Source organism: Gossypium hirsutum, chromosome A07 (assembly GCF_007990345.1).
Source record: "Gossypium hirsutum isolate 1008001.06 chromosome A07, Gossypium_hirsutum_v2.1, whole genome shotgun sequence".
In the NCBI taxonomy this organism is placed as follows: domain Eukaryota; kingdom Viridiplantae; phylum Streptophyta; class Magnoliopsida; order Malvales; family Malvaceae; genus Gossypium; species Gossypium hirsutum.
In genome coordinates, this window is record NC_053430.1 from 19,655,664 (window position 1) to 19,675,864 (window position 20,201).

The 20,201-nt window shown below is 34.9% G+C and overlaps 1 protein-coding gene across 1 annotated transcript; it reads left to right on the plus strand.

Moving 5' to 3' along the window:
• The first annotated feature begins 5,118 nt into the window (after positions 1-5,118).
• Positions 5,119-7,419, plus strand: LOC107956526 (AT-hook motif nuclear-localized protein 7). The gene is made up of 6 exons (XM_016892153.2): positions 5,119-5,200; positions 5,316-5,655; positions 5,859-5,923; positions 6,018-6,149; positions 6,309-6,476; positions 6,715-7,419. The coding sequence occupies exons 2-6, from the start codon at positions 5,337-5,339 to the stop codon at positions 7,123-7,125; spliced, it is 1,095 nt and encodes a 364-aa protein (XP_016747642.1). The 5' UTR covers positions 5,119-5,200; positions 5,316-5,336; the 3' UTR covers positions 7,126-7,419.
• The last annotated feature ends 12,782 nt before the right edge of the window (positions 7,420-20,201 follow it).

A 20,201-nucleotide genomic window follows, 5' to 3' on the forward strand; every position in this document is an offset into this window, starting at 1 on the left:
AGATCCAGTTTCAGTTATAGGTGAAACCGGTGTCTCACTAGTATCCAAATTAGACAGATTGCCAGATGACGAAGACCCAGCTCGAGTACCCCTACGGCCTCTACCATGGCCTCTTGTACCCCGTCCATGAGTACCTCTGATGCTCATTGTCTATTTGTGTTTTATCTATATTAATAGTATTAATTAGTTTATAGTTCCAGTGTTTATTAACAGATATTTTATGAAAACAGTATCAGAAGTGTAAAGTCTGTTTCGTACATCGCAGTGTCAATTAATGTCTATCAGTTTTACTATAGTCTCAGTATATACTACTTATAGCAGTTTCCAAGATATACTATAAAAAAAATAGTTTCAGAAAATTTACTGGATCGGCGCCGGAGACTCAATGGACCACACTTTCAGTAAAAACATTTAAAAATCAGTTCTCAGAAAATCATGTTTTAAAACCTACATCCACAGTCGAGTTTTGTAGCCTGGCTCTGATACCACTAAACGTAACACCCTAAACCCGGCCTGAACGTTATGGCTGAATCAGGCGATGTCACATGATAATGTATTTGAATATCGTAACTTTGCTTAAAACAATTTCTGTTTAGAAACTTTTCATTATTACTTATTAATTTTAAAATCGTGTTATTTAATCAGTCAAAAGTTTTCAAAACGTTTATTCAATGCGGAAGCTTTTAAAACGGTTTGTGTATTTGTGAGTATTTTGTTAAAATGTTTGTTTCCTTTGAAAACCCGAGTTTTCCTAATACTGGCAGTTATAAACCATAACTAATAAAAATCCCAAACTAAAATAAAAATCCATAGAGGCCATATTTACAATAAAATACCCAAATAAAATCTAAAATCATAAATAAGTACGAAACAGTGTCAAAGAGGTCGTGTGGCCACCGTTGAGTCTTCCGCCACACCAATTCGCTAAGTTTGGGGATTACCTATACAGATTAAATCGAAGGGGTAAGTTTACATAAACTCAGTGTATAATCCCCATATATATAAACAAACAGTATGCATATGATCACAATTTGGGCCTAAGCCCTTTCCAGTAATAGTATCGGTTTTAGTTTGGCCTTAGCCCATCTCAGTACAGAATCAGTCATGCAGTTGGGCCTTAGACCATCAACGTATCAATAGCAGTAACAGATATGCAGTCATAAAATCCTACCCAACTAGCCTCTACACACTATCTCCGTCCAACCTTACACTCTATGTGGGGATATAATCAACCCACCCATTCCTACACTCCAAAAAGTGACGAATGCGGCACTAGATAGTAGTTTACAACTGAGTTGCCAGTAAATTAGGCCGAGGCCTTTCAGTACACTTCCTCCGAACAATATCAATCCCCCATCCCAATACAATGCAACATACAGTAATAACATGCTATATCATGGCAATAGTGCATACAATATCAATTCACTAAATAGCATCATGCTCGATAACATGCAAATATATATACACAATAGTCATACGGTTATTTCAGTCAAATAGGGGTTTAGGTAGTACTTATCGACCCTATAGTAGGTTCACAGTCGACTTGGGCGACCCATGCAACCTTAGCAAACATTTTAGTAAAATGGGCTCATACGCCGATATGGCTTGCCTGTGTGTGCCCACACGCCCGTGTGGCTCATATGGCCCAAGTTAGCCTTGGCCTTGTGGATTACACGGCCTGGCCTAGATTTTCATACGCTCGTGTAGTTTACCCATATGGGCTCATACGCCCGTGTGGCCTACACGTTCCAAATTGGTTGAGCTCGTGTATTGCACACGACCCACCTGGCCATCACACATTCGTGTCTGGTGCGTACGGCCTGGCTCGTCAATTACACGCCCCTGTTCGATCACACAACCTAACACCCGTGTGGCATCGATAGTGAGGTTTTCGGCTTTTGCTGAAACATCATATTCTGTGCAATCGAGTATACACCTGGTTTTGATTGATGCTAAACCGGTTCTCGAGCATTCCAAAGCCTTCTATCGAAGAACGAAAATTCTACACCTTTAGAACACCGATGAATGATAATCAACCCTTCGATTAACACCGAACAAACAGGATTACGCGCAACACAACAAAAGAGGTGAACTTGAGTAAAACCACAAAAAAAAGGGAGGGAGAGAGAATTTCGGAAAATAGAGGAGGAGAAAATAGAGTTTGCAAAAAGAGAAAACTGACAGAATAATTCTGATAACCCCCTGTTCCAACTCCCCTTACTTTTCTCCATCCAACACCCCACTACTCAGAGTCCAACCACAGTACAACTCTAGCAGAGAACTGGTAAAAAAAATACTATCTTTTACCAACACAAAGAATCAAACATAGGATCTCCAACACTCCAACACTCCACTTAACCACTAGACCAGCAGACCTATTCTGATATAAAATTACCAGTAATTTAATATAAGCCTGTCAACTAGTAGTTAAGGCTTAATTCAAGAAAAAGCCAACATTTGCCATAACTAGGCCTTGAGCTAAGAATCTCTCACACACACCCAGAACACTTAACCACTGAAGTAGATACACTGTTGTGTTAATTATTCGTAAAAACAGAAACGTAAAATTTAGGGCGTTACATGAGATGTTACAAACTTTAGGAGGATTGAACTCGTAAAAAAAATGCTTGTTGATGAGCAAGTGGCAATGTTCTTGTATATCATTTCTCATCACCTTAAAACCGAGTTATCAAACATCACTTTAATAGGTTAAGAAGATGTTTTAAATGTTGTCATACACTTACAAGATGTGTTATTTAAGAAGGCAGAGCCAATTAGATCTAATTCTACAAATCCAATATGGAAATCGTTCAAGGTATTAGAGTGGGTTTCAGATATAACTTGTACATAATTCACTTGATTATGATTTAAATATAGTATCCTAACTCGAGATTTTTAAACTATTTTTGTATAATTACTTAGGTGCCTTGGATGGAACTCACATCAAGATTAGAGTTCCAAAAGTTGATAAACCCAGGTGTCGTATGTGAAAAGGTGACATAGCAACAAATATGTTAGGTTTTGTACACCTGATATGCAATTTGTTTATGTTCTTCCTGGTTGGGATGATTCCATTGCTGATGAAGGAGTTTTTTGAGATGCCATTAGTAGGAGACATGAATTAAAAGTTTCTCATGATAAAGTGTATAATTGGAGGAATTTGAATTAATTTTTAAGATCATATTTTTTGGGAAAAGTTATTGAAGATAAATAGTTTTCTTTATAGGTTGTTATTATCTAGTTGATGCTGGTTATACAAATTGTGAGAACTTTCTTACTCCTTTTAGGGGACAAAGATATTATTTGAATTAATGGCACCAGGGTCACCAACCAAATACTCCAGAAGAATTTTTCAATATGAAACATGCTTCAATGTGCAATGTTATTGAAAGATGCTTTGGGTTATTAAAATTTAGATGGGGAATACTTAGGAGCTCATCATTTTATCCTATGAGGGTGCACAATAAAATCTTTATTACATGTTGTTTGCTCCATAATTTTATTCGAACCTATATGAGCCTTGATCCTATTGAAATGAAGTTGGGAAAAGGATTACCTAGTAATGTGATATAGGACGATGAACCGAATATCATAAATATTTATCCATTGGATGCATGTGCAACTTGGAGGATGAAAGTAGCTAATCAAATGTTCTATGAATGACAAGCATCTAGAAATTAGTTAGGTTTATTAAAACATAGTAAAAGATTAATTTGTTTATGTTATTTCATGTATCTAGTTTATGAAACTTTGGTGTTGCTTGTATTGTCTTTATATATTGTACTGGACATGTTGAATTACAGCTTTAATTAAATTGATGTATGAACATTATGTTTAGATGTAAAATATAATTCTCAAGTTATTTATTACTTCTAATATTTTTTTTAGTTTAGAGGATAATTAAATTATTTGTTTCGCTAATGATATTCTAGCACATTAAATATACATTACAGTTTAAAAATTATAAAGTAGACTATATATTAATTTTCTAATATTATTTATTATTATTTTTATTAATTCATATTTTAATAATAATTATATTAAGAATATTATTAAATTATATTTAATAATAATCTTATTAAAATTTAATAAAAATAAAAATAACAATAATCATCTACTTCAAATTTTTTTGCTAAGAGTACTATAGTCATTTCGACTTTTTTCATATGTTAGTATAACCTCTATTCCATTCAACTAAATACAATAATATTATTACAATTCTATTTCATTTCATTTGGCTAAATAATTGAATTATTTATTATAACTCTATTTTATTTCAATAAACCGGTAATATTCATGGTTACGCTCCATTTCTTTCCTAATTCAAACACACCCACCATTTTCAGGGTGTTTAAAAAGGAAATTAAAAAAAGAAAAGCAACCTAAAAAATTTGAAGCATTTATTTCAGCATTTAAGGCTTGATTTGGTCTGACATTAACTTTTTTTTCTTTTTATTGTATACATTTGATCATATGATTTTAGAAAAGAGAAATGATGATAATAGAATTCATGTTATTTATGTAATAGCTGAGTGTCTAAACTATTATTTCAATTAAGTCTTAACATATAATATATATTATTTTATAATGTATATCATATATATATATATTATATCATAGTGTGAACATAAAAATATTTTAATTTCTTTTAAAAACATAATATTAATAGTTTTAATAAATTGGAATTATCCATTTACAAACAATAAATGGATTGTCTGTATCTTACGAAATAAATCCATATCTTAAATTTTGTAATTACCATAAATGTAACAAATTACTTTTTAAATCTTGGGAAGAAACAAATTTAAAATAAAAATTCTAAAAACAACTAACACCGACTATTAATAAATAAATTTCCAATATTCAATTAATATATTTGGAAATGATATCACAAAATTACAAAAGAAAAATCTAATAAAATCATAAAAATTAAGATGTTTTTAAATTTATTCATAAATAAAAAAGATAACCTTCCATTAATTAGTACATAAAATTAATTATATTATAACAATTTTATTTTCTTATAACAATTTTATTTTCTTTCTCACACTTAAAAAAAATCTAATAAATAATAAAAACCTACCAAATATAAATATGTATAAGCTTATTACATTCTCCCCATCTTTTTCTCCCTTGTTCTTTTTGATGATATAAAAATTACTGCAAACACTGCACAAAAATCTCTCCTCCGTCATCTTTTGTAAGTTGGTTTTTTCAGTAAAACCCTTTGTAAATTTTCATATCTTTACGTTCTTTTCAATGTTATTTTCTTTCTTTTTGTGCTTTAAATTTTTTGTTTTTTTCCTTTTCTCCAGCTTTTGCATTGAAAACAGTTCATGGAAGAGAAAACAGTGGCTCTCTCTCCCGACTCTGCTGCTAATGCTAATCACCAAACCCAAAACAAGTCATCAATGGATCCACCGGAAGTTCAAGCTAATGTTTTAGGGTCCGGGGAAGGGTCGGGTTGGACTGCAACCAGTAAAGAAATCGTTAACAAGAGAGGAAGGGGGAGGCCAAGGAAGTACGAGCATGGTATTCCAATCATTAATGGCTCATTGGAAGCTTTCCCACTACCAACAGCGGCCTATTGTTCGACAAAAAGACCTCGGGGACGGCCTAAGGGTACTGGCAAGTTTCAGGGTTTGGCTTCTTTTGGTGAGTTGTTGTTGGTATAAGAATGATATAGTTAAGTTTTAGTTAATGCAAGACTTTGTAATTACGTATCTTTTTATCATTATTTTGCTTTTATAGCTTTTTGTTTTTGTAACGTTAGATTCATGTTTGGCATGTTATAAAAGCTTATGATTTTACAATATTGCTGTATTTTTTTCATGGATACTTGAACTTGTTTCATTAAGGTGAATATATGGACACTGCTGGAGGAAGCTTTACACCTCATGTACTGCCAGTGTACAAAGGAGAGGTAGTTGTTATATAGAATAAAGGAAGTTAGTTTCTGAGTTTTTAGTTAATATGCCCTTCAAGAAGTTGTTCTAAATTCTCTGTTGCTGAAGCAGGATCTTGTTAATACAATAGTATCATTTTGTGGAAGGGCTTCTCGTTCAGTTTGTGTTCTTACTGCTAGTGGTGCTGTCTCTAGTGTCACCCTATGTGCGCCTGGTTCTTCTGTTGGTACTTTGACATATGAGGTGTAGTCGATTTGATCTTTCACAAATTTTATTACATTTCATGCTATATGCATTCATGCATATATTTATACATAATCCAAAGCAAGAATTTGCTGTTTCTGAACTGGCATTCAACAAGAAGGGCTGAAACAGAACACTAAATTTTACTTACTAATGCAGGGACGCTTTGAAATTCTTACTCTCAGTGGTTCCTCTGTTGTGTCCGGTGAACCGGGGACTCGTCAGAGAACCGGTCTTTTGAGTGTTTCATTGGCTAATCCTCATGGACGAGTTTTTGGTGGAAGTGTTGAAGGTCCACTGATTGCAGCTGGCCCTGGACCTATCCAAGTATGACCCTTTAGTTCTCTCAACCTCAATGTTTACCCGAGTCTTATCGATATATAGATATAGATATTCGTGACAGCACTGTTCTTCATTCACTTGATCATGAATTATCACGTAATTAGATTTACTTCATTAAGTTTACTTGTAGGTTGAGTTTGTTGGTTTAGCTTAAAAATGGTGATTGCAGCACTATATCGATCTTCTGGTTGTACTCATTTGGTGTTCTCTTTGTGTTTATCAGCTAATTGTTGCCAGTTTCAAGCAGAACATCGGTCGGGAAATCCGAAGGAAGTATTGTGGAGGAACTTCAGCATCAGCCAACATTTTTGCCAGTTCAGAAATGGTGAATGCTCCCATTAATCAAGTTTCTGCAACGGCAGAAGACCATGAGAAGTGTACTTCACCACCCCCAGTAGCAGTTATTATGAAAGCAGATTGCCTGAAATCCAATACCATTGTAGCTGAAATCAATAACATCAACCCCACTTCACTACAAAGTATTGATCCAAACAACTTACAGAAAACAGAGAATTTGATAGCTGAAAACCATGACTTTAGCTCTGAAAAAATGGCAGGTTCAAACAACTTGCAGACCTCACCAGTCCAACAGCCCTTATCTGATGAAATGATGATTGATAACTCCGGACACTAAAGATGTCTGTGAGATGCGTGCAAAGGAGTATGATTAGTGACATACACAGGCCTTTTTTCCATGGACTATGGTTCTTAATAAACTAAATTTGGGAAGTATATTGTTGTTGTTTAAGTAGCATGTAGTTTTATTTAGATTAACCCACAGGCTGAGGCTTATTTAGTAATGAGCTGAGATTAAACATCTGGTTCCTTATCATCCCAACTTTCATCGACTGTCTCATGTTGTATCTCTTATGTTCATTGGATAAAAGAAGGGATAATTTTGTGTTGTTGAATATTTGATCTACTAGCAATTTCTCATTTCATCATCAATATATAACGTGATGTTTACAGTTGTTACGGCCCTACTTGATGGGCAACAGTTTTAGCTGTCATTGGAGGATCTGTAGGTGGTAACCTTATGCCATTGACAATAGCAAATGGAAAGCTTGCGGAATTGGGGTATGGAGGTGGGTTTATTTATTTATTTGCTTTGAAAATCCAGTGATTGCTTTTTCGTTAATTTTGTATGACTAAACTATGAGATTTATCTGTCCTTTATGAATACAATAGTCTATTATTTCTTATCAAATGAAAACGATAAGGAAATAAATGAAAGTAAATTCTTCTTTCTTATCAAACATAAACAAGGTGCTAGTCGTTGATTAGTTTAGTCTTTTCATTTTATTAAAATCAAATTTTGTTTGTCCATTAAATCCCTTTGATATTTTCTGAAATAATACGTAATTTTCATTGGCTAATCCTCATGGACGAGTTTTTGGTGGACGAGTTTGAAGCATGGTGGGTGCTCAGCCTCGAAGACATACAAGGCGCTGGATTACCAGTTGGGGAGTGGAGGACCGATGTTGGAACATAATATGGAAATTTTCAGTGCTACGAGTGAGGCAATTCCTTCGGCTTGCTTTTCAGGATAGTATTTTGACTAACTTAGAGCGAGTTTGTGGCACTTGCACACTAGTGACCGTTGTCCAAGGTGTGGTCTTGAAGTTGTTTGAATTTGTTGAGTGATGTTATGAGTATTTCATAAACAGTATTGCTGTTAAAGTCTGCTATGAATACTAGAGTTGTTAGCTTTGTCAGTTAGTTGTTAAGAAACAATTATGGGCTGCATGTATTAAATATGTTAGTGAACCTCTCTCTTATTCAATGAAGAAAGAAAGAAGTTGTTTCTGCTAAGTTCATTCTATACTTCAACATGGTATCAAGAGCTAAGGAGTTTTTAGTGTAATTTTTTTCTCTCCTTCGTTGGTTTCATGGCTACTGATCCTGTGCCTGGGGTTGATACGTCTTGCCACTCTGTTGATTCTAGGGAAGTCGTTCCTTCACAAGGTTCAGGCAGTATTGCGTTGCACACGATCCACTCTTTCTCCAAGCATGACACTATCAAACTTACTGAGACTAATTTTCTCCTTTGGAAAAATCAACTTTTACTCATTCTTGAAGGTTATGACCTTGAAGGTTTTGTACAAGGTACTATTCCGGTTCCTTCTCCTCTTATTACTGGAGTCGATGGTCACTTAGTCGATAATCCGCTATTTTTTTCTCATAAGAAACAAGACAAATTTCTTGCTTCCTGGCTACTGTCCACAATTTCAGATGATGTTCTAGTTCATCTTACAACAGCCAAAACTAGTTTTGATATTTGGTCAACCATTGAAAAGCGTTTTGGAGTAAAGTTTAGGGTCTGTTTGATTGTCAGTAAAATGTTTTCCGTAAAATGATTTCTGGAAAATGTTTTACTTTTTTGTAAAATGATTTACTGGAAAATATTTTCTGGTGTTTGATTGAATCTGTGTAAAATATTTTCTGCTGGCAGATTTCCTGAAAATATTTTTCGGAAAAGTTGTTTTTACATATATTAATATATATTAATAATTTTTTATATTTTAAATTGTTTTTACATATATTGCAATGATTTATTTATAATAATACTCAATTATTAAGCTACAATATTAATCGTTATAAATTGAAAAAAACTAATATCAAATAAATTATTTGTAATTGTGTTAAAAAAACAAGTTACTGGAAAATCGATAAACAGAAGCAGTTTTCTATCGAAAATGAAGGAAGGAATGAAGGAGGCGATAGAGAGGAGAGCACGGAAAATGTCTTACGGAAATTGAAAGGGTAAGACATTTTCCCTAAAATGTAACACATTTTCCCTTGTTTTGGAGTTCATTTTCCAAATGAAAAATGTTTTCTGCCAATCAAACGCTGGAAAAGTTGGAAATGATTTTCCGGAAAATCAATTCCGTCAATCAAACAGACCCTTAGTATCAAGATTTTAAGAATGCGACATGATTTGTATTCTCTCAAGAAAGCAAATCTCACAGTTAAAGAATATCTGTCAAAGGTAAAACGACTGAGTGACAATCTCGTTACTGCTGGGAGTACAGTTACTGAGCAAGAGCAAGTCAGCATTATCATGGCTGGACTCTCGTTAAAGTTTGAGTCTATTCGCGTGATCGCTTTAACCACTCCTATGTCTCTAGATCTATTGTCTGAAATGCTTCTTGATTGTGAGGCGCAACAGTTGGACTTGTTAACTAAGGTTCCTATGCAGGCTAATGTGACTTCCTACTCCAAGAATCCTCATCATTCGAAGAACACTAATGATTCCAATAGTTATTCTCAAGAGTTCAGACAGGGACACAGAGGACATGGTAGAAGCTGGTCTCGTGGTAGATATAGTGGCAATGGTAGGGGGTGGTCGCGTTCCAGACCACAGTGTCAACTATGTGGAAAACTTGGACATGTGGTTCAATCCTGTTATCACCGATTTGATGAAAACTTTTCTGGTGTAGATTCCAACGACTCAAAAACGGTCAACTATCATCATTATGAACAGAAGTCCTCGTGTCACTTTTGCAGCTCACATTCACAACTCTCTACTTTCTCTGTTTCATAGCCTTCTCGATCTCCTTCTTTAGGTTCCTTAGTTCAAGCTTGGTATCCTGATTCTAGAGCCACAAATCACATCATTCCTGATATGACTAATCTCTTAACTGCCTCTCCTTACATAGGTACGGATCAGGTTTCTATGGGAAATGGTGAGTATGTTTCTATAGCACATGTAGGCTCTTCTTCTATGTTGTCTGCCTCTACCGATTTAATGTCTTTCAAGCTAGTTCTTCCAAGTTCACTGCTGCTCTGCGACTTAACCCCGTGTCTATGTGCCATGCTCAGCTCTTTTTAGACCCCTTGCTGTGGTATAACAGGCTCGGTCATTTGTGTAACAACATCCTTGCACGAGTATTGAGTACTTGTAATGTTTCTTTCAAGCATAATTGTTTGCCTAATGTATGTTCAGCTTGTCAGTTACGCAAATCTCATAAACTTCCTTTCAGTACCTCAAAAATAGTGTATTATTTGCCATTTGAACTTGTTGTATCTAACGTTTGGGGATTAGCCCATGTTAAATCCAATGGATTCTCTTACTATGTGTCTTTTGTAGATATGCAAAGCTGATATACTTGGTTGTACTTTATAAAGGCTAAATCTGAAGTGTTAAATTGCTTTCTTCCTTTTCAACAAATGATTCGAGTGTAATTTAGGTTCTCTATAAAAATGTTTCAGACCGATTGGGGGTGAATATCGTTTACTGTCCACTAACCTGTTCAAACTTGGCATTCAATGTAATACCCCCTACCCGTATTCATTGCCGGAATAGGGTACAAGGTATTACCGGAGTTTACAAATAAATAATTTTTTTTCTTTTTTTTTAGGAAAACTCAATATAATCCCTTTACAGATATCTAACCTTCCCTGCAATATTATATCGAGACCAATCCAAATCAACCAATCCAATTCAACATATTTTCAAGATAGATTCATGCATTTTTATAAGATAACCTCATCACATAACTAAACCATGATTTGTTAGCCATACCATTGGCTGACCTTACATTCATTTCATAGAATCATTTACTTTATTAGCTTATACATGCCATTGATTTCCAAAATAAAGTTTCTTTATATACCGAAGTCCTGAGGTTGATAGTGTGATGTGTTTCCAACCAAATCCAACCTCCGAGCTCTTAACATTACAAAACAGGAAGGAAATGGGGTAAGCACTTTGTGCTTAGTAAGCTCGTGTAACAAGAATTATACTTACCTAATATTTTCAATACAATACAATAAACATTCCTATATCCATTCAATGCATCATTACCCTAATATGCACAAACTCAACATTCAAGTTAGTACAATAATTTCCATGTACCAATAATATATACCATGATTGATGATTGATGTGTTCATCCAATACCATGATTTCCATTTCCTTGTTATTTTTCCATATTTATCCCGTTGAATTTATCAGAATTTTGATGGATTTTTAGAGGTACACTTTTAGTGTACAATTCCGGATCCGTAAATTCATATTCATGTGCGCACATATCCATTTCAGAGAGCACACTCCCGCGAACCTCAACCTTGCAGCGGGATTACCAGTCCAGGCTAAATCCCCTGCAATATAAACTCATAGAGTATTGTCGGGATTACCAGTCCAGGCTAAATCCCCTGCAACGACAATTACTCTAATGAGCTTGCATCTGAATTACCAGTCCAGGCTAAATTCAGACCCTAATTCGGATTACCCGTCCGGGCTAAATCCATTTTACACATATTCTTCGGGAGGGCTATATCAGGATAGGATTACCCGTCCGGGCTAGATCCTTTTTACCGTCAATTCCTTTTCAGAGATCCATCGAATTTTTCTTTCATTCAACTGGGATTTCTTCCCATTTTATCAAATATATCAATGTTTCATCAATTTTCATATAATGAACATTCAAATCATATTCATACAAAAAAATGCATTTCAAGCATTTAAGAATATAATTCAAGTTACATGAACTTACCTTGATACTTGTTTGTAAACAAAAAATCTACTAATCCCGAACTTTTTCCTTTCCTTGATCTAGCTTCGTATTTGAATATTCTGGATCTAAATAAATAAATTTAATTATCAATTTAATACATTTCATGTTCATATGCAACATTCTCTATAATTCAACTATTATTTATAGTTCATTCAAAGTTGTCTACTTAAGTCATAGTCACTAAATTATTTTTATCTTGAGCTACAGAACTCCAAATTAGGATCTGATAATTTTCCATGAAACTAGACTCACATATATTCTTACCATAAAATTTTTATAATTTTTGGTTTAGCCAATCAGTACAGTTTATTCTTTAAAGTCACCCCTATTCTGCTGTTGACAGTTCTAACCCTTCTTCACTAAAAATTAATTATATCTTCATACAGAATTCAAATGATGTTCTCGTTTGTTTCTCTTAAAAATAGACTCATTAAGGATTATAGACATATAAATTTAAGCCCCTAATTGTTTTTATTCAATTTTTTTTATGATTTTACAAAGTCAGAACAGGGGAACCCTAATTCATTCTGACCTTGTCTCACAAAATTAATTATATCTCAAAATTTACAAATCCACTGCTTACACTATTTTTTCTATGAAAAACTAGACTTAATAAGCTTTAATTTCATATTTTTTAATCTTCTAATTAAATTTCTACAATTTATGGTGATTTTTCAAAGTTAGTCTACTGCTGTTGTCCAAACTATTTTTGTGCAAGCTGTTTATTACCATTTTCCCCTAAGCTTTTAATAAATGATAATTTCGTCCCTACTCAATTAGCCTCTCAATTGAACTGATTTTTCTCAATTAATATTTTATTCTATCACCTTAAACTATTTTACAACCTTTAGGAATCAGAATTTCAGCAATAGACTTGAATTCCAAGCATTTTCACAATTAGGTCCTAAAAATCAATTTCTATTGAAATTACCTAATAAAATCATCTCATAAACAAATTAAAGCTTTAATTTCATTCTATTTCATCATAAACTTACAGAACTCAATCATGGTGACTTTCAATTTCATCCATGAAATCAAAAACTAATGAATTTAATAGTAGGACCTAGTTGCAAAAGTCTTAGAAACACAAAAATTACAAGAAAAAGGCAAGGATTAACTCACTTGGTGCAAAAATTATGAAATACCAGCTTAGAGAACCCTCCTATGGTGTTTTTAGCTGCTGGAATTGAAGAGAAATGAAGAGAAATCTAGATATTTCCTATTTAGTCCTAGCTTTATTTAGTTAATTTTGCAATATTCCAATTTTACCCTTAATTTATCAATTTTTCTGCTGATTTCATACCCTTGCCGTCCAGACCAAATAACTTTTGGGTCTAATTCCTTTTAAATCCTTTCTCATTAGACTCTTAAACTATTTAATCATTCTAGCAACTTTTACACCTATTACAATTTAGTCCTTTTCATTTAATTGACTACCTAAACATTAAAATTTCCTAACGAAATTTTACTACCACATTAATAACATTTCATAAATATTTATATAATTATTTTCGACTCGGTTTTAAGAGATAGAAGTCTCGATACCTTGTTTTTACCCACTTTCTTCAATAATTTCTTTTTCTAACTAACCACTAAATCGGTAAAATTTTTCTATCAATATTTTCATACGATTTTCCTATCATATCAATTTTCATGCAAAAATATTGAAATAAATTTCTCTTTAAATCGGATTTGTGGTTACGAAACCACTGTTCCGATAACCTTGAATTTAGGCCATTACAACTCTCCCCCCTTTTAGGATTTTCGTCCTCGAAAATCTTACCAGTAAAGAGGTCTGGATATTGTTTCCTCATTGCCTCCTCCGGTTCCCATGTCGCTTCCTTAATCCCGTGCTTTTGCCACAATACTTTCACCAAATTTATCTTTTTATTTCTAAGCTCTTTTGTTTCCCGTGCCAATATCTTGACCGGTTCTTCACTGTAAGTCATATCCGGCTGAATCTCTACTTCTGTCGGAGAAATAACATGTGAAGGATCTGATCGATATCGTCGTAACATAGATACATGAAAAACATTATGGATTCTATCAAGTTCCGGTGGTAATGCCAATCGGTAGGCGACCGGTCCAATTATTTCTATGATTTCATATGGCTCGATAAATCTTGGACTCAGTTTACCCTTTCGACCAAATCGGAGGACTTTCTTCCAATGAGACACTTTCAGGAATACCTTGTCACCGACTTGAAATTCAATCTCTTTTCGTTTAAGGTCGGCATATGATTTTTGACGATCGGAAGCTGCTTTTAGACTATCTCGAATAACCTTTATTTTTTCTTCTGTTTCCCAGATCAAATCAACCCCATGCATCTTCCTTTCACTAAGCTCTGTCCAATATAACGGTGTTCTACATTTTCTACCATACAAAGCTTCATACGGAGCCATTTTAATACTCGACTGATAACTATTGTTGTAAGCAAATTCAATCAAAGGTAAATACCTCTCCCAATTACCTTCAAACTCTAGTATACAACATCGGAGCATATCTTCCAATACTTGAATTACACGCTCAAATTGACCATCTGTCTGAGGATGAAATGCAGTGTTGAAATACAACTGAGTACCCAAGGCTTCTTGCAAATTGTCCCAGAAACGAGACGTAAATCAAGGATCTCTCTCTGATATAATGGAGACAGGCACTCTATGTAGCCTGACAATCTCAGATATGTACAGTTCAGCTAGTTTATCTAAAGAATAATCCATACGTACCGGAATAAAGTGACCTGACTTTGTTAATCGGTCAACAATCACCCAAATAGCATCTTTTTTCCTCGGAGACAAAGATAACTCTGATGCAAAATCCATAGTGATTCTTTCCCATTTCCATTCTGGTATAGTAATTGGCTGAAGTAACCCCGAAGGTATCTGATGTTCAGCTTTAACTTGATGACATATTAAACACCTTGATACAAACTCAGAGATATCACGTTTCATTCCCGACTACCAGTACATCTTTTTCAGATCATTATACATTTTATTACTCCCCGTATGTACAGACATAATACCGCTGTGAGCCTCGCGTAGAATCTTCTGTATGAGCTCTGAATTCTGAGGTACACATACCCTACCTCTGAATAATAAACAACCATCAGAACCAATCTGAAATTCAGAATCATTACCTGACTCACACTGTGCCCGTTTAACTTGTAACTTATCATCATTCTTCTAAGCTTCACATATTTGCTGTAAAAATATTGATTTAGCTCTTAATTCTGCTAGGATTGAACCATCATTAGTCAATGATAACCGGGTATTCATAGCTCGTAAAGCAAACAGAGATTTTCGGCTCAAAGCATCAGCTACAACATTAGCTTTACCCAGATGGTAATCAATAATCAAATCATAGTCTTTTATCAGTTCAAGCCACCTGCTCTGTCTCAAATTCAAATCTTTCTGTGTCATCAAATATTTCAAGCTTTTATGATCAGTATAAATATGGCATTTCTCACCGTACAAGTCATGCGGCCATATTTTCAGTGCAAATACAATAGCAGCTAATTCAAGATCATGTACTGGGTAATTTCTTTCATGTGGTTTAAGTTGTCTTGAAGCATAGGCTATTACTTTATCATCTTACATCAAAACACAACCTAAACCATTTAATGAGGCATCACTATAAATAAAAAATTCCTTACCCGGTTCAGGCTGCACTAATACAGGTGCTTTCGTTAATAGGTCTTTCAATCGGTTGAAACTTTGTTGACATTCATCAGTCCACTTAAACTTTACATCTTTCTGCAATAATCAAGTCATTGGAGAAGCTATCATAGAGAATCCCTGTACAAATCTCCGATAATAACCAGCTAAACCCAAGAAACTTCTAACTTCAGATACATTCTTTGGTGGATTCCAATTAACAATAGCTGAGATTTTATTTGGATCTACCCTGATACCTTCGGCAGATACAATATGTCCTAGAAAACTCACTTCTCGAAGCCAAAATTTACATTTACTGAATTTAGCATATAACTGCTTCTCTCGCAGAATTTGCAACACAATTCTTAAATGTTCTGCATGTTCTTCTTCATCTCGAGAATAAACCAAAATATCATCAATGAATACTACCACAAATCTGTCTAAATACGGCCTGAATATCTGATTCATTAAATCCATGAATACTGCAGGTGCATTAGTTAGCTTAAACGGCATAACTAGAAACTCATAATGCCTGTACCTAGTTCTAAAGGCTATTTTTGGTACATCTAACTCTTTTACCTGTAACTGATAATAACCTGATCGAAGATCAATCTTTGAAAACACAGTAGCACCTTTCAGCTAATCAAATAAATCATCAATACGGGGTAACGGGTACTTATTCTTTATGGTTACTTTATTAAGTTGCCGATAGTCGATACACAATCTCAAAGACCCATCTTCCTTTTTCACAAATAGAACCAGAGCACCCCAAGGTGAATGACTGGGTCGAATAAAACCTCTATCAACAAGCTCTTGCAACTGTGTCTTTAACTCTTTTAATTTTGTAGGAGCCATCCGATACGGAGCTATAGAAATCGGAGTAGTTCCTGGAATCAAATCTATAGAAAATTCCACTTCTCTTTCTGGTGGCAATCCTGGTAATTCCTCTGGAAACACATCGGAAAATTCACATACCACTAGAACCGCCTGTATTTTTGACTTAGATACTTTGGTGTCAAGTACATAAGCCAAGTAAGCATCATACCCTTTTTTGACATACCTCTGTGCTGCCATTACTGAAATCATATCAGATAACCCCTCTGTCTGATCAGATTTAACCCAGAGCAACTCACCATTCTGACATTTTAACACAATATATTTTTTTCTACAATTTACTACCGCATCATGCTGGGTTAACCAATCTATGCCCAATATCACGTCAAATTCATCAAATGGCAGTAACATCAAATCAGCCGGGAAACAATAACCTCTTACCATTAGTGGACAATTTTTATAAATTTTATCCACCAACACAGACTGGCTTAGGAGGTTCGAGACTTTAACCACAAATTCAGTAGGTTCAACAGATAAATTTTTAATAATTGCAAGTTTAATACATATATATGAATGCGTAGAACCCGGATCAATCAATGCAGTAATATCAGTATCAAGTAAAGAAAATGTACCAGTAATAACATCGGGTGCTGAGGCATCTTCTCTGGCACAATGGCATATGTCCTAGCAGGTGCTCGTGCCTCAGGCCTACCTGCAGTATCTTTTGTTTCTCCTCGACTACCATTGACATTACTGAATGGTCGAGGTGGTCTACCTCTCGAAACTGGATTACTCAGCTTTGATATCTGTTCAGCTTCTTTTTCACCCCTTTCTGGACAATCTCTGAGGAAATGGTCAAAAGAACCACATCGGTAACAAGCCCCACTCTTTAATTGACATTCACTAAAATGAGCTTTATTACAGTACTGGCATCTCGGTTTAGGAGTGCCAACACTGCCAACACTGGTCACTGATGGAGTAGAAGGCCTTGGATTAGTGCGTTGAGAACCTCGCTCTCTGCCCGAATACCCAATGGCTGAAGTAGAACGATCCTGATACTTCTTCAATTTCTTTGAAGCAGAAAACTGGGATTTTCCCATCGGTCTTTTACTAAAAATTCGAGCTTCCATCTCATTCTGTTTCTTTTCTTTGCTCAATTCTTCTGCTTTATAAGCTCTCTCTGCCAATGTAGCAAACTCTCGAATTTCAAGAATTCTGATCAGTAGCTTAATGTCTTCATTCAACCCTTCTTCAAATCGTTTGCACATTTTAGCTTCTGACTGTACCCATTCTCGAGCATATTTACTCAATCGAACAAATTCTCTTTCATACTCAGATACAGATCTGTTACCCTGTTTCAGCTCAAGAAATTCTTTTCTCTTCTGATTGAGAAACCTCTGGCTAATATATTTCTTTCTGAACTCGGTCTGAAAGAATTCCCATGTAATTTCTTCTTTCGGAACAACTGAAGCTTTAGTATTCCACCAATGGTAAGTTGTGTCTTTTAGCAGTGAGACGGTACATTTCAGACATTCTTCTGGTGCACAAGATAATTCCTCCAAAACCCGGGTAGTGTTTTCTAACCAGAATTCAGCCCGTTCGGAATCATCATCAACTGCTACTCGAAATTCTTCGGCCTCATATTTTCGAATTTTATCTACTGGAGCTTTCCCTTTTCTAACAGATTCAGTACCTGTACCCTGTGGGATCTTAGGAACAGGTAGAGGAGTAGGAGGGGGAGCTTGAACTTGCTGCACTACAGGGTTAGTTCTTAAGTATTGATTGAACCATTCATTCATCATTTGAAAGAAGGCTATTTTTGCCTCATCCCCTCGACCTTCTGTCTCGGGCCTTCTACTGCTAGTTTCTTCTCTTTGTACTGAAGCCGGAGCATGACTCCCAGCTTCCTCAGATTGAGCTCGGTCGGATGACATTACTATAAGAAAAATATATTTTAAATGGTCAGGAGATATCACACTATCAATAATAATTTAAATGGTATGTATAGCTAATCCTGTATCTGCTACATCGGTCCTAGAACCGGCTAAACCGTAGCTCTGATACCAATAAATGTAATACCCCCTACCCGTATTCATTGCCGGAATAGGGTACGAGGTATTACCGGAGTTTACAAATAAATAAATTTTTTTTTTTAGGAAAACTCAATATAATCCATTTACAGATATCTAACCTTCCCTGCAATACTATATCGAGACCAATCCAAATCAACCAAACCAATTCAACATATTTTCAAGATAGATTCATGCATTTTTATAAGATAACCTCATCACATAACTAAACCAAGATTTGTTAGCCATACCATTGGCTGACCTTACATTCATTTTATAGAATCATTTACTTTATTAGCTTATACATGCCATTGATTTCCAAAATAAAGTTTCTTTATATACCCAAGTCCTTAGGTTGATAGTGTGACGTGTCTCCGACCAAATCCAACCTCCGAGCTCTTAACATTACAAAACAGGAAGGAAACGGGGTAAGCACTTTGTGCTTAGTAAGCTCGTGTAACAAGAATTATACTTACCTAATATTTTCAATACAATACAATAAACATTCCTATATCCATTCAATGCATCATTACCCTAATATGCACAAACTCAATGTAATATCCCGAATTAGGGCCTAATCGGAATAATGGTTTCGTGACCACAAATCCGAGATAGAAATAATTATTTTATAATTATTTTGATGATTATGATATGATTGCATGATTGTGTGAAAATTTCGTGATGAAATTCTATGCCTAAAGTGCTTAAATTGAAAGTAGGGACTAAATCGAATAAGTTGCAAAACTTGCATTCTAGAAGTTTTTAGTATGAAATTGTTTTGGAATATTAATGAGGAGGTCTTAAATAGAAATTTGACCAATTTTAAGTTCATGGACAAAATTAGGACATGGAAGGAGTTTTTGGAAAGTTTAGTAGTAAGGGTATTTTGGTCATTTAGTTATTAAAATGAATTAAAAACAAAATTAAAAGCCAATTTTTGTCCATCTTCTTCATTAGGCCGAAATTTCAAGGGTTCTCCATAGCTAGGGTTTGTTTCAAGCTTCCAAGCTCCATAATCAAGAAAGACGTGGAATCGACCTCAATCGAGGAAAAGAAAAGATTGTGGACTAAATTGCAAAATCTTTGTATTTTGGTACCAAGGTAAGTTCATGTGTAAATAATGTAGCATAATTGTTATTTTTAAGTTATTGATATTAATTATGTGTTATGCTGAATTTCATTATGAAATGTATGCTTTGTGGTTAATTTCAAATAATATGTAAATTATGTGAGCTACTTGTTAAATATAATTGTTACCGAGTATTGGTTTCGGCATTCTACGGAAGACGGCAAGGATAAGTGTTCGAGAAAAATCTCGTTTGAACCTTAGGAATAGATTAGGATACAAGTGACATGTCACTAGGATGGTTGAGCATCCGAACTCGTTGAGTTGAGTCCGAGTTCACTTATGGATGCGAATGTCCGAACTCGTTGAGTTGAGTCCGAATTCGTGAGATGTAACTAGGCATCCGAACTCGTTGAGTTGAGTCCGAGTTCACTTATGGATGCGAACGCCCGAGCTCGTTGAGTTGAGTCCGAGCTCGCTTATGGGCGGGTTACATGATTGCTTGATTGAATATGTGGCACTTATATGCAAATTATCCATGTATCCGAATTATATTCCGATGTGTTCAA

Bases quoted from the DNA above. Each gene is read 5' to 3' on its own strand.
- LOC107956526 (XM_016892153.2), top strand. From the start codon at position 5,337: ATGGAAGAGAAAACAGTGGCTCTCTCTCCCGACTCTGCTGCTAATGCT. The intron at 5,656-5,858 runs GTGAGTTGTTGT...TGTTTCATTAAG, and splicing joins TCAGGGTTTGGCTTCTTTTG to GTGAATATATGGACACTGCT. The intron at 5,924-6,017 runs GTAGTTGTTATA...TTGCTGAAGCAG, and splicing joins TGCCAGTGTACAAAGGAGAG to GATCTTGTTAATACAATAGT.